At 48.5% G+C, this 15,820-nt stretch overlaps 1 protein-coding gene across 1 annotated transcript in view; it reads left to right on the forward strand.

Annotated features, from left to right (window-relative positions):
- Positions 1-14,869, forward strand: part of LOC144153291 (glutamate receptor ionotropic, delta-2-like) — a 30,350-nt gene extending 15,481 nt beyond the window's left edge. Inside the window, exons 5-6 of the mRNA XM_077684941.1 lie at positions 11,322-11,482; positions 14,863-14,869. Coding sequence (XP_077541067.1) covers positions 11,322-11,482; positions 14,863-14,869 — 168 coding nt within the window. The remainder of the gene's footprint in view (positions 1-11,321; positions 11,483-14,862) is intronic.
- Positions 14,870-15,820: the final 951 nt, after the last annotated feature.

The following is a 15,820-nucleotide window of genomic DNA, read 5'->3' on the forward strand; positions in this document are numbered from 1 at the left end:
AACCAGGTTATGTACACCACTAACAGAAGGTCAACCGTTATTCTGTTGACAAAACTAAGGAGGAATAATAAGCTTCCTAACAAATTATTCTTCACGAACACAGTTTTATTTTTTTTTTCAGGTCTAGGGTATCGGGGCTTTGTTTCTACCTAGGATATTTAGTCGGCCTTTCCTTTGTGTGTTCCATGCAGAATGGTTTACGTTGTTTCCCAAACAGGGCCGCCCTCTGATCGGCCTCCAGCACGGCTGGCAGCGAGCCGACTGCGTGGTCTGGACCACTGTAGGTCCAGGAGCTCACGTCCTCACCGACTGCTACCCTGCCTTCGGCGAGTTCGGAAGGCGGCCGCTGTTCGTGAAAGAGGCGTCGCCTTATTCATTCTACCAGTCCTGCTGGAATTATGCGGCCCCAAGCGCTAGATCGCTTTCGCTGGAAGGAAGAGCACCAGGACAAACAGGCCGCATTGTTATGGTCGGGGAATGGCCATGATCGATGTTCCGGCTGTAGTCGGAAAATTTATTGTGGTAATGCTTTGCCACTACACAACTGCAAAGAATTATAATTGTGTAGTTTTCGTTGTGTAGTTTTCCTTATTACCTCAACCGATTAATGACATGTTTCTTGCAATGAGCTCACAGCAATGTGGAGTGCATCGTCATGGTCGGTGGATCAACAGGGGATCCGGTGAAGGTATTCGGATATTGTGTGCAGTCGTCTTGCTGTTTGTTCCATTAAAGCGTTAACCTCACCACTCACTCCTCTCACGCATGCTGCCTGATAGTGATAGGGATAAGTAACTTATATGACCAATATAAAAACCACCACTTGTGAGCGCTGTTTGAATATTTATTTTTTTCACAGAATCAGACTTGTACACCTCCAACGACATGACTTAGTTAAAACTTCAAACGACCGTGACCCTCACCGATTCCTCCGCCTGAAAGCACTCGTGCGTTATATCTGGTAGGTCATTTCTCAACTACCGATGGCATCATGTGTATGTTCGTGTGCACGTGTGTGTGTGTGTGCGCAGGTCTGTGCATGTGTGTACGTGTACATGTACGCGTACCTGCGCTCGCGCGTCCGCATGGATGCGCATACGTGCATTGGAAACATTCTCGTCAATATCCTCACAATAATTTCGCTCTACCGAATAGGAATTCGCCTGCCCTTTACCCTCAATTATAAGTATAATCTCTTCCGCTGTGTTTTGTCTACATTGTCCTGCGTGTTGGCAGTCCAAAGCGTTTGTCGCCCTGTCATGAATAAACATATAGATAGACCTCGTAAAATCGTGCCATGTTTTATTCAACGTAGGAATCATATAAACTCTGGAGCGACGGAGTTTATAGAAATTTTCTAATGAAAGCTACCCGCTTATAATCTGCAGCCATTAAGCCGAGTGCCGCCATTTTTTGTTCATTGTTATTGCAATTTTACCAGCCTCTAAAGACGACGACACATGGTTAAAACGAGTTCAATGCCCTTTTAAAGCTAAATCGCGTGCGCCAACCGGTAAGCCATGGCAACGCTACGAGAGTTTGACGAATATCACCGGTATTGATCGATGATTACGGGCTAAGGGGCGAATCACAACAGCCAGTATTACCAGGAGGCGGTATCTTAGCCTTCAACCCAGCGTCCGGGCTAATCCCGGTACTAGCGCCATATTCTTCCTTAGGGGGCCTGGGGAAATATTAGTGCGTTATTATTCCCATAGCAACGCTGCCCCAGTGTTTCCCTTCAAGGCGTTATAATTGTCATGGCGGCAATGTGATTGGGCGCAGCTTGCGTGGGGGAGAGATGATGCCCTCGCCCTCTCACAGCCAGTTTGATTCCGCCACCCCCCTTCCCACCCCCGATTCCCAGCAAGCGCTGCTTCGCTGCCCAGCGTGCTCGGCAACGCAGCCAACTCGAATATCACTTGAACACTATTCGTGTTACGTGGGCAAACGCGGCGTGCGGTGAGAAACAGTTATGCTCAATACAACACAGACAAGGTTGCCTGTCATCAAGCGCAGCACACGCTCCACAAAAGTTGTATCCTTCATCTCAGCTTCACAGCACACGAAGGAGGTTCTAACATTTCGCTAACAGCACTCAAACATTCCTGTTGCGATTCGTCCTGGTGTTCTCGGCGTCCGTTTCGCAGCACCATCATATCCGAGAGAGCACACACGAGAAATACCCCATTACATGACACGCACGTCGGCCTCGCCGCCTCGCTGACTGGCAGCGGCAGCAGCGGTGACCCTTTTCGCGCATGCGCGCCGCCAGTCGCGCCGTGAAGAAGTGGAGGAACAAAATGGCGGCGGCTTACCTCAGGTAACCTTGGATATGCAAAGCAAAAGCTTGAGTTTGTCTGGTTGAGCATTGGTTTCGTTTTGTTAACCTTTGATTTAGTTGTATTGCCGGCCACGTCTCAAAACAGTTGGGTTTCTTCAACGCTCACAGAACGAGGCCGAGCGAACGCACCATTCCTTTACGACGGGTGCGAGACGAGTCACGTAGCCCGAAGCGACCCATCGCCGCATGCATGGGTCGCTAACAGCACTCGCTAACAGCGGTCCGGTGATTCACGCGATGCGCTTCGAGGTGTCTCATCGGGGGGTGTGTCTCCGCTCAAAAGGTCACCTTGTGCATCCGCCGCGAATTGGCTGGTCGAAAGTAGTAAAGCTTTGCTTTAAAAAGAGATGAGGAGTATTTCCCCAGGCCCCCTACATCTAGGACTGCGATAATAAAACCGAAACTAGAAAAAGTAACTGGCATATATGACGGGTAATGCCAGCATACCTGCCTTACTGTCTTACTTAGACACTACATGGCGCCAACTTTCATACTTCACAATGTTTAGTGCAAAATTTAAATTATTTCTGCTATTTTTTAGAAAATCTGTGTGGTTACTTCATTGTATAAAACGCTGGCTTTCATATCAGCTAGAGGACATGCCCTCTACAAAAATTGGTTGCATGTCCCTTTCTTAAAATCCTTCTGGAAGGAGAGTCCGGTAGCAATGGTCGCAGTGGTGGCCCGGAAAATTGGCGCATACTCACTTGGAGGGATTCGCCAAGGTTTTTTCTGAATCAAAATGCAGATACGGCAAAATAGTAGAGTAGCAGAAATGAATTTAGTATGTAGAATCAAAAGAGACGGGGAAAAGGAAAGATAAACGAACGAGAAATGAAAAAAATGTCAGCCTGATTGGAAAAGCTTTAGCCCCGCCGACGAGCCCTCACCGAAATGAATGAATGGATGGCGTGACAAACAGCCCCACGCCAGTGACCAATCTTCGCTCCCCCCAAAAATAAAAGCACTGGTAGAGTAAATTGCAGCTCCAGCAGCCTTCTTCGATGATCGAAAATCGGGGACAAAAAAAGAAGAAATGTTAATCCGATTCAATTTTTTTTGACAAAGTGACAAAGGGGAAAATTTGTCAGATATGCCCGATATAGGTATCGATGAAGTGGGGGGACCGCACAGCGAAAAGCGGTCAGCGATACTTCGCACGATTGAGTTTGGCAGAGAATTCTTTTCCAGCGGAACCTGAGGTGTTCAATTTCAGGACGCGTGTGCAGCCCGTGATCAGACACGTCTTGGGCGAACAGGAATTGGCAATAGCGGGCTAACAACGCGCAAGCGAACGGTGGAAGCACGTCTATAACCGGAAACGGCAATGCCATCTTCGCTAACATATCAGCCGCTTCATTGAGGGCTGATCTACCGTGGCCAGGCAGCCAATCAAGCCTAATTGCCCGCACATGAATGGAAACGCTGGAATAAAAACTTTAAGCATAGGACGTACACTTTCCGAGGAAAGACCCATGCACACGGGAAGGAAATCAGTGAGTAACATATTTGAAGATTGCGCCGAATCAAGTTGCAGGAAGGCAAGAAGAATAGCCTAAAATTGTGCACAAAAGATAGGAATATAATCTGTTAAACTGAATGAACAGAAAACAATTCCATGCCGGAGGAAAGATACCCGCCGCAAATTTCTCATTTTTCCGCGAGGCGTCGGTTCGCATACCCACGTGCGATGGGTGCTCAGACTGGTGAATCAGGAGAATGCTTTAATTTATGTTAGCTAAAAGAAACTTGGCATTATTAGGGAAAAGGTTATAGAACGAAATCTCCACTAGTGTGGATTGAAACTGTAAGACAGGAACTGCAAGGAGCGTGGAGTTTATCGGATTTAGTTAGGAATTGTCAAAAATGACTTGTGGGCGCGAGAAACGAGACCAATAAGAACCGAAAAATGACATGGCGTGTTGGATAACTTCTAGTCTGGCCAGCGCGGTCACAAGAGACTTGGCAAATGCTTTGATTGTTAGGTATTTGAAACTGGAATTAAGCGTTTGGACTGCAGCCTCTAAGTACAATACTTGAATCAGGACGAAACTGGGCAGGCCTAAGCAGCAACGAAAATGTTCCAGCTTTACCAAATGCAGGAGATTATAGGTAGCAGAGCCAGAGAATAAAATACCCAAATTCTAAGATTGGTCTAAAATATATGCTGTAAATCATCAAGAGCATATCTGTCCCCAGACCTGTTCGCTTATGGCGAAGAACCCTTAGTAGAGCTACGGCATGGGACTCTTTCGTAGCTATATATTCGATGTGGAGGTCGCAATTCCATTTAATATCATATATGACTCCAGGGTATTATCGCGAATCAACCTGACAAATGGATTGTTCATGATGGGGTAATGAAATCGATATTGGGTCTGCAAGAGGAAACACGACAAAGGCGCACTTAGTAATTTAAAAAGAACTTTCAAAGCATACAGCCGTGCTTCCAGGTCTTTCAAGTATGACTGAAAAGAGTGAAACAAAAAATGGATGTCTTGCGACGAAGAGAAAAAGGCAATGTCATCTGCATGAACATATGTATGCACATCTGGGTGAATAGGTATGGAGCTCAGAAGCACAATAAATAATACGGGGACATAACAGACCCCTGGGGGACTCGACACGTCTGCTTATACCGAGAGGAGGCGTAATCATGCTGATAAAAGGAAAATTCTGTGTTTTCCAGAAAAGCCGCTACCCACGCAGTGATGTACCCCGGGAACAATAGCCAGCTAATAGAGCTAGGAGGATGCCCCATTGTGCACTGTCGTAAGCTTTCGAGATGTCAAGACGACTAAAGCCGCAATCTGCTTATTCCGTCAAGCCCAGTGGATGCCTCTTTCCAAGTCTATATGCACCCACCAGATAGAGCATCCTTCTCTAAAACCGATTTGTCGGCAGTTTAGTAGGTTATTGGCACCCAAACACTTGCCTATAGGGAGAAGCAAAACGCGCTAAACTGCTTCAACAGGAGTGGATGTTGTACTATTGGCCTACTAGTATCAATTGTATATCCAAGCTCCGGTTTCTTAACAAAAGGCAAATTTTGGCGAAACGCAATTCCAGAAGTATCCAGGCGTTTTTAAGAGAAATATTATCTACATTTACCCGATTGCAGAGGCTTCATTGTACAATTTAATGATCGTTGTAATATCGTGTGGTAATACCGCCTGGACCAGGCGTAGATGCCGGAAGACCAGAAATAACTGTATCTAGTTCGCCTATAGCGACCTCTTGAAGATCAGCCGGGCCTACATTTCGATCGCTTGACGGCGAAATCCTCGCCTCAAATCGCTGCTGTAGGTCACCAGCAATACTCTACAAGAAGTCCATGGTTTCTTCTGGCGTACAAACTAGGGAGGGTGTGCTCATAGAGAGAAAAACATGTATTCCTAGTCATGAGAAACTTGAATAATGCTTGTACGCGATTTGATTGGGATAGGGGTAAAAATCGGACAACATTGAATTTTTCCTTTACACTTGATACTGTTCGCCTAAAATTTACGTTGTAAATTTTAAAATTAACCATGCTAGCTGGGCTCTCATTGTGGAGAAGCTGCTGCCAAGCGGATTTTCGACGGCGGAAGCCTCTAGTACACTCCTCATTCCACCAGCGGCTACAGGAGTTGCTATATACTCATAAGACCGTAAATTTGGTCAAAGTACAGAATACTCGTGACAACACTTCATGGCTTGTAGTTCTGGTCCATAGGTGGAAGAGCTGAGATTGTATAGCACACCTCCGAGGATAACTTAGTATGTGGCGTGGTATTTTGGCTGTGCAAATTAGAGGGATATGGCCACTGTTGGCCGCGCAATCAACTGTTCACCAAGAGGATACCAGCCCTGAGGTCCCAAAAGTAACGTCTGGGACAGACCGAGACTGAACGTTTATAAAAGCAGCATTGCCCACATTTAGACAGTGTAAGTCATTATCTCCAGCCCATTCCCACAGACGATTCCCCTTGGTGTCTGTCCTAAATTCACAAGACACATTAAGCGAGCTGGAGTCTCCCGCCACAACCACAGCTTTCTGGCTAACCGATGGACCTCATCTAAAGATCTCACTTCGGAAATTCCGTTGAGAAAATACGCAATTATCAACGAGAAATAGTGACATCCTGGCCGAAGCATATCGATACCAAGAATCGCCTATTCTGAGGACATGGGCTAGATAGTGCTAAACGCATCACAACAGTTGTAATGGATGCCAATATCACTAACCCGCCACCAGGGCATTGATGGTCCCGTCTAAACGTGCAGTAGATAAGAAATATAAAACCTGTGCGGCAGTGGAACCGGGGAGAGAGTCGATGCGCTGTAAACCGGTCCGGCGCGCCGCTAGTTCGGCAGTACCCCGAGAGATGGCACCGCCGCTCCGCGCGCTGGCACCGCGAACGTGTGCGCGCGGGAGCGCGAGAGTCAAATCGGAGAGCCGGATTGGTGAGATTCGCCATTGAAGGCGGCCGCGGCGGACCATTTATCTCACCTGGGGACTGTTTGTGTCCCCGCCGTGACTGCCGCCCGCTCAAAATCGCGACCGGATGGCGTGACTCGTGATCGCCGTCCAGCTTCGTGCTGGCATGCTTCGAGAGACACCAAATAAGTGGCTGCGCTGCGGCACTAATAATTCTACTGGATTCTCATATCGGCGAACCTCGCGGGCCTTCTGCGGATGCGGAGCCCACGTGGTTGACGAGTCGGGAGGTAGCGTTGTGGGCTACGCCGGAGAGCCGGCTGCGTCATCCCCAAGAACCTACCCACTCGGCTTTATCTATTCCAGCGCACGCCAGACGCCCCTGTCCCACTCTGTGCCCACTTCCTTATTCCCCCTACCCAATACCACATTCTGTAGGAGTGCCCCTACAACCCTACCCTACCGCACAGTTATACCGGAGTCTAATTTCAGTCGGAGTAGTCTAACCGGAGCCTGGCTGTTGCGGCGAGTCTCCAAGACCAACGGGAACTGGCGGCCCACATCACCAGGGCCGTCAACGGCTGCCTGGTCCGAGACGGCTGATTCGCCCCACCATCCCATTAACAATACTACATATTCCACATGGCGCCCGAACATGGGTCTCGTCTTCCGATCAATTCCGGGTTGCGTGGTGCGGATGGTGTCCGCGGACAATTACCGCGAGGATAGGGGATCCCGATCTTCAGTGCGTCTGCTACATCGACCGCAGACGTGGTTCAGGCTACCTCATTTAGCAGTGTGTGCATTCGGTCGCGATCGACCGCTCATGATCACGACCGAATGGCGTGATTCGTGAACACCGTCGAGCTTCGTGCTCGCGTTGTTTGGGAGATCCAGATAAATTGCTGTGCTTCAGCACTACTGTCTACTGTGCTCTCGTATTGGTGAACCTCACTGGGATGCGGTGGAGGCGGGGCCCACGTGGTTGACCCACCAGTAGCTAGCGTGGTGGCTTACGCCGGAAAACCAGCTAGGTCCCTCCAAGACCCCCACGTAGTCCACAAGTAGAAAATGGTTTTGCAAGTTGGCACAGGCAGGAAACTTAAAGAGTTTGGTAATGTTTACAATTGCAAAATTTCAGACTCTGGCTGATATAAAGCGGTGAGGCCCTGGCGCCACACTTTCTGACATGCCCCCTCACAATCGTCGAGTGTAAATCCCTACTTCTCGATGGAATTAAAGAAGCGGATAAGAAGATTCACTTCTCATTACAATGCGTTTTGGAATATCGCAGTAATCGCCAATACGTCTTACAGATGCCCATGAGTTGGCTGTTTTAAGAATCAAGCAAAATCCGCATATTCTTTATTACTGAGGAATGCTTTCTACATTTACACGTGTTTGTATTCTATAGAAACTATCTTATGCGGCAGAGAAGAAGAAATTCGAAACATTTTATGTTGGAGAATGATTGAGGAAATAGGGCAACTCACCTACGGACATCATCATCATCTCGTCGCCATTCATTCAGCTCATCCTCACAATCCCCTTCAAGCGCCGAATGGGGAACACCTCAAGTGTCACGGCAGAGAACAGTGTCCAGTCTGCCACACAGCAGCTGGTTGCCACCGCCGAAACGCAATACTCGGACGACGGGGACGTCGATAGCGAAGGTGGCAACGACAGTTGCAAAGAGCATTCGCACCACCGCGGCCACCGTCACCCTTGCAGAAGCAGCCCACCGCTGCACGACGTAATCAGCGAGGTGAGTGGAGCACCCTTGTGCTGTGCCTACCCATGTACACCACTGCCTCCTACAGACTTATCTTAGGCTTGGATCACTCCTTCAGAATTTCAGTACGTTGTGCATATAATTTGAGATAGTTTTCTACCCTAATTTTGAATTGGGCAATGTTTATGAACCACTTACAGATTGCTACTTTAGTCTGGCTACGCTGTTCTCATCATGGTGGGGTGACCATTATTTAAACAAATAATTTTGGGCGAGTGACTACGCCCTTACAGAGAACACTGAAAGAAAACTTAAGTCTGCCTAGGAAGCCATTTGGAAGAAGAATGACAGAAGTAAAATTTCGAGACAGGAAACGTGGGCTTTTGATTATGAAGCAAAACTCGGATTGACGATGTGCTTTGTCAAATCAAGGTAAGTGTAGATGCGATTACATGTAATACGGAGAACAGACAACCAATGGACCACCAGGCTACCTTAGCAGCTACGGAGAGGGGGTAACTGAAACAGCCGGTGACGATAACTGAATGGAGAGACAGAATAAGGGCATTCGGAGGCAAAGAATAGATACGGACAGCGCACGATACACGGAGTTGGTAGACAGTGAGACATGTCTTCATCCTGCTGTGGACAGAAAACCGGATGATGAGATGGTGATGATGTAATTAGGATATTCTGGGCTTCTTTTTAACGATGAGTCATGACGAGATACCTGCAGCGTTTCAGTGTCAGTACGGCGTAGCGCTCAGACGAAGCAATAAAGATCCTTACAGCATCTGCGCTGGAAGCCGGATGACGTGATTTTTGTTGTTTTCTTAGGAAAGCCTCAATCACGGTATCAGAAATTTTTTATGGAACCCGTTCGGCAGGGCACCACCAGCAATGCGTCTCCATCTTCAGCCAGACATGTCGTCGGTCATGTGTGGCATCCCAGCCACCACCAGTCATTGGCTAACTGTACATCGGCCGCCTGCCATGAGCCACTGGAGATTCCCTCCGCCTCTCATGGCTTGGACGAGTGTCCCATCCTGGCTTCAAGCGGTGCCTTTAACGCATGGCAACAGCCATGGAACCCACATGTAAGCGTGCCGCTTGACTTTTCATTCATTGCAAACCACGAGCGCAACTCTTCTTACAGTTCCTTATAACAGCAGGGCCACACTCATAACTTGGCTCCTCGGGTAAGAGGATGAGGTCGTCCCTGGTCAGTTAACAGTAAGTGGGGATGATATTGAATATGTGTCGTAATGAGTATCGATCACTCATGAGAAAAATTAGCGGACAATCAGGGTTAATTCTAGGTAAGTTATTGCCCACATGACAGGCTAGCAGCTAGTCAGGGCGATATTTTTTTAGGGGTTAAATAATCGCTCAGGCAACAAAACATTGCTGCGCTAAACGGGTCCAGATGAATGTCGCTAAATGAGCATTCTTTTGGTCCGACACTTTTTTGCCTGACTGCATACAACGTGGTGATGAACAGAAATACTGAGAGAAGGTACGCACACATGCACGCACACACTTCTTTTGTTGATGATGTTGTAGATGGTGGCGTATACAGTGTGCAGGGATGGAGCAGGGTGCATGGGTTATTGAGCAGACCTGGGAGCAGGGAACATTGCTTTTTGTAGCAGGCTTGGAGCAGCCAGCACTACCTTTTGGAGAAAGTTTGGAGCAGCCAGAAAATTGTCAGTGGGCTTGCACAGGCTGCTGTGAGGCCCCTGGCAATTAAGCTTAATTTTTTATCAGCTATAGTAGGCTTTCTACAGAGCACTAGAACCCACTCCGAACCAGGAACGCCGTTCATCTAGTATATCTAGAATTTTGCAATATGGGGAGTTATAAGACCCAGCGAGTGGGCTGCGTTATCACCACTCAAAGGGGAAGCCTCACCCACAGATTCAAAGGGGATCAGATTAGAGGTCTCGCTTCGTGTCCGGTATACGGTAGTGTTTAGCGAAACCGCAGCGGCATTCCGTAAAACGAGGCGTTTGCTTGCATTTTTTCTATCGAGCAGTGGTTTCAGTGCGTGCGCAGCCAAACATAGATTTGTCCTCTCCCGTCGCGTAATTTGGAAAGTCGACGAGCGTACGCCGTAGACTATGAAACGAGAACGTGTTAGAAGGCATAATTAGTGCTGGAGCATCGCCCACATAAGCAAAGTTAAACCCGAAGACCCCAGGCGAAAAGGACCAAGTAACTCACAACAAAGGCGAACCGAATTAGCATGCAGCGGAAAAGCGTCCAAGACCCTGTTTGTTCAATACATGCCGATACTCCCGCCACGCGTTTATATTGATGTTAACCTTCAATAATCTACATTTTTCATGCGAATATTATTCTGTTTTTTATATGTCTGCGATGTGACGCAAAAGGACTTTACTCACTTTTAGTCAGTTTCTATTAATTGTGACAAGCCGGCTGGCACCGGTTAAAAAAACCGCGAACTGCCTGCGGCCTAACAGCTAAGCAAATGCCAACATCCACAGCCGCCCATAACCTTGATAAAACCGAAACCATAACCGCATTAAAACCGAAAACAGATCGTTTTAGCCACGTTGTCGGGCAGGGGGCATGATGGTGGTCATATTCCGAGGCTCACTTCGGGATATGCGGCGCAGGGCACCGCTGATAAACCAGTTTGGCGCAACAGGCACGGTTCGGCACTGGATGTCGCAGGTAAACAAGGCTGGCGCTCAATGGCGCAAATGGCGCCGCTGTTCCACCTCTGAGTGTGTCTGTAGTAGGTTTTTTAGTTTGAAGTGCTTAGCCAAGAGGTAACTCTCGTCTCTGCCGTCTGATCACAGGTCCCTGGCGGCGGCGGTGGGATCGTAGTTCACGACGGCACCGTTCGCTCGCTCCATCTCCCGCTCTTCGCGTGCACCCTGGTCTCCGCTGGCGCCATCCTGGCTTTGGCTTCAGGCGTGCTGGCCCTGGCAGCATGGCACCTCTACCGGGAGCCGCTCGGGTTTGAGCTTGCGCGCAACGCGTCCGCCTTGATGCGCGCTGCACAAGCCGCCCAAGCCTCCCACGCCGCTTCTGCAGCCAACGCGTCTTCCGTCCCCGATACAGCGCATGGCAGCTCTTCCCATCTGACACCGTGTGCCACCCCGAATAATGAAGACCTTGAAGCGCTCTCACTTTAAATAATTATGGTTCTTTTATAACCACTACTCGGAATCACACCGTGCATTTGCATCAAGTGGCGATGAAACACTAAAGGATTGCTTTCAGTAATAAAACATGAAAATGAACAGTATGTGTTGTACCCCAGAAACCAAGCTACATATTAAGCAAGCTTTAAATGAAGTTGGCATTGACTGAGAGGCGCGCCCAGCCTTCATTGCGTCTTGACCAATCCCGAACGCTGGTTAGATACACCTCTTCATGCAGGTGTTTGGTTTTTCTGACCAGACAACTCCCTGAATTCAAGCTAAAAGTTACTGTGATGTGTATCTGATACCAGCGGTGGAGCAATCTATTGGCATTGGTAATTTTTTTTGCGTACCTACCGCATGCGTTGGGCAAGGTGGGTATGTGCTTGAGACAGTTTTTTGCACACGATGAACCTCCAGTTTATCAGTGCAGGCGCCAGTATTGTGGCAACTTCAAGTAATAGTAAAGGGCAGTATACCAACCCAACCTGAATTATTGTTTTGCGCCTGTATTGTGGCAACTTCAAGTAATAATAAAGGGCAGTATACCAACCCACCCTGAATTATTGTTTTGCCTGCTGGACTAGATTGGCATGAGCCTCGTGCATTAAAATTAGCAGTGGCTTAGCTCGGCTATGCCAGGATATACCTAGCGTGAGCTAAGGATCTTAGGTTTCCTGGCTGTCAAGGATTAGCTTATTATCATGCTTACTGCTCCTAAAACGATTTACAATCCAATACAATCCGATACAATCAAATTCAATTCGATGCAATCCAACCGCGGCAGCGGCGGCGGCGGCTCCGACGCGCCATCTGTGCGCCGTGAGACGTCACTGCTTCTCGCGCATGCGCAGCGCGGCTGTCCAGGAGCCACGCGAAACTGCTCAACCTCGGCCAGTGAGCTCAGGCTACAAGATCCTGAAATTTTGTTATCAATTAAGGACTTGGGGCCGGGTCTGAGCGATTCTCTCTTCTAAAATTATGGTACTTTTGTTTTGCCATGAGCACTTATGAGTCTGCTGAAACTCTATTTAATCTGCGCCAAGGTTCGGCTGGGCAAGGCCGTGTCGGTCAGGGGGGGCGGAGGAGACGGGGTTTTTTTTTTAAACGTTTATGCTAGGCATCAATATACGAATTTTAGGCTTGTGTTACAATCTGAAAAATGGGCAACTGGGCCCAAGGTGAGCATAGAGGCAGAAAAGACGATTCCGTATGGTTTATGTTCCGCTATTACTTGAGCATTAATGATAGAGGCTTGCAAAGTATGAACTTAAGGTGACACAATGCGCAATCAAGAAATAAATATGGGGCCAAACAGCTGTGACGGAAAATTAACTTCATTCCCCACAATCTTACACCAAATATCGATGACGCCTGGTATCAAATGAAGGCATGGAGCTCAATTGTTATATTGATGGGGTCGCAGTTGGCTTGTCGACCGAACAAGCAGTGGGCGCAGTCCTTAACGCTTGTGGAAAAATTACCGAAGTAACAAGTGCTCACGCCCCCTTTCCTGTTGAGTCTATGGGGCCGTGTTTCTTTTGACGCTATTTAGCCTGATTCTGTCTGGATATATTGACATATTTAAAAATACACTGCGGTAGTTGGGCAAACTACACGATTTCACCGATGCCCTGAAGAAACGGCGAAATTACACCCCACACAAAACATTCGTGTATACCACGTTGTCATACTTTACCCAAACACAGCCTAGCCAGCTCCACACCGTCACACATGACCACGTTGCAAGTGGATGGAAGGAAGGGACACACTCCCGGCCATATGCACACAGACGCCACTACCATCGACAACTAAAGGGGAATGTAGGTCTCTCTTCCACGGCAGACTGCTCACTACCGCATTGAAACTCATCTGGCAATGGCCGCTGAAACGAATGATCACCGTCGTTTGGACACGTGCTAAACTCTGCTCTCTTACATACCAGGATATCAACCAACACTGCAGACACTTGTACAAGGTGTACCGTAAGGCGCTCTCACCAAACAGGATAGATAGAAAATTTATCGGACGCGGCATGGCGGGGATGCATCAGCCGCCTCGACCCAGAAAGCCGCTGAGGGATCCGATGTGTGCAGCCAGCTCCAGGATGTTAAAGAGCTTCACACCGGCAATGTCCCATGATACCCCCCCCCCCCCCCTCCCCCGAGCCTGGTTGCCAATTTCGCTTTAGTTTTCACTTCTACGTGGCCGCACTGTTGACAACCCGACACTCTTTGGCACATGTTGCGGGCACCCGCAGTGGGTCAAACAGCTGAACAGCTCTCGCCTTGAAGTCAACCTATAAGAGGCCTACGCTCCACCCCTGTTATACCACGGAAATTATTCCAGCAATGAGCCAATAACAAAATATTTTTTCACAACAATGAAAAGAAAGAAATCCGTGTTTTTTAACTGAACCACGCATTCCAATATCCCTACAGACCTTGCGCTCGACAATCGGTCCCCTAGGCGTGCTGTTTCTGCTGCCTCGATGATATCTCTGCATGGCCTTTTTATTTTCAGGTCGAGCAAGGCCTCCACAGCACTTTGCAACCCTATATAAATTTTACTCATGCTCATGTATAGTAGTTAATTGAAGCGACGACTCCTTTGCTCGAGGTGTCTATTCACACGCCAGAGGAATAGTTTTCACGGCCTTCTCAATACATCCCCCAATGCGTTCCTGTGCTCCTTGTGTTTACAAGTAAGCGGAACGAAGGTGATTGACTATGGCTTTCAGTTATGGCGAGGGTCATGAGAGGACACGTTATTTTAGGGTCGCTAGCATAGCATCTCCGTAATAATAGCAGCGGAGGTAGCAAAGAGCGGAGGATTGCAAGTGTGCTTCTCTGGCTTGGTTGTCGACCCACGGGGGAAAGCGCAGGAGGCACAACCTACTTTAGGTGTCCTTGGTTTCTTTAGAAGTTGTGTCGCGATGATTATGGGAACACGTCTGATTTTACCACGCGCCGTGCCGACCTTCGCACTCCTGCTGGTGCATCAACAGCGGAGGAGTCCCAGAGAACCAGAACAATCAATATGCTGGCGCCCACAATATCAGCATAATCTGTTCGGCAAATTGACCCTATGCTGTCACAATCACTGCATTACAAGGAGTGCTTAGGGGTCCTAAAATTGTTGTATCCTGTTCGCATTTCAGATTTTCCAATCTGGGACACCTCCCGGCACGCAGACAATGACAGTTCTGAAGAAAGTGACCTGCGCCACCCAAATTATTAGTTTGGTGAATCGATCAATCAATAAAAGAAAATAGTATATGAAAAGAAGAAAAATGAGAGAAGGTGCGCGCTTTAAGCTTCATTTTCCTGGTGGTTCTTTGCTGGCAACTGTTACGTTGGCAGCGCCTTGGGTCAGGATTCCGCTGTGCAACACATCCAGCAAAGTCGCATCCGAGCTGTTTCCAGCATACGAGTCGTTTCCCGCTCGTCTCAACCGGACGAGCGTCCAGTTGAAGAAGTCGTCGATGACGCGACGCTGGTGGCCCATGCTTTTGGCGGTGCCGTACACAAGGATAACCACCACCCCCACCAAGCAGCCCAGGATGAACCCCGTGCATGCCACGGCCCACGTGCGAGAGCCACCCACCACCACCAAGTGCCGGGGAGCCGCACCGGGACTCTGCGTCATAGAGCGTGAGAAAAAGGGCGACGTCAGCAACAAAAGTGTTCCTTTGCATACGGTTCTAGGAAGGTATTCGAATTTTGGGAGTTTAATGTGCCGAAGCTATTGGCGGTGTGCGCCGCCACGGGCGGCGCTGCGCCTCCGTGACGTCGGCTTAGGGATTCTCGCATTTGTCGTCTGCTTCAATCGGGCTCGCTCTCCCTGCTGTTTCTTTGCGCTCGGTTGACGTATGATGCTTGTCCGCACCAGGTTTAGCGTGTGCGTAACTTTTTATCATAATAATAGACATAAAATCGCATACACTAGCTCAAGGCGAGAGCTAAAGTGCAGTTTTCGATACCGATACGGAAGAAATATAGCAGGCAACGGCCAATTCCTTGCGAAGCCATCCTGTGTGGAGCGCGAAAAGTCGGAGCTAGGGGTCAGCTTCTGTACTAAGACATCTCTTGAACAAAAGGAAAAGCCGGCTGTTAATAACCGACAACAGCGAAATTGAAAGACCAAAGTAA

Source organism: Haemaphysalis longicornis, unplaced genomic scaffold (assembly GCF_048455015.1).
Source record: "Haemaphysalis longicornis isolate Haplotype H1 unplaced genomic scaffold, Haemaphysalis longicornis Haplotype H1 scaffold_9, whole genome shotgun sequence".
Taxonomy (NCBI): domain Eukaryota; kingdom Metazoa; phylum Arthropoda; class Arachnida; order Ixodida; family Ixodidae; genus Haemaphysalis; species Haemaphysalis longicornis.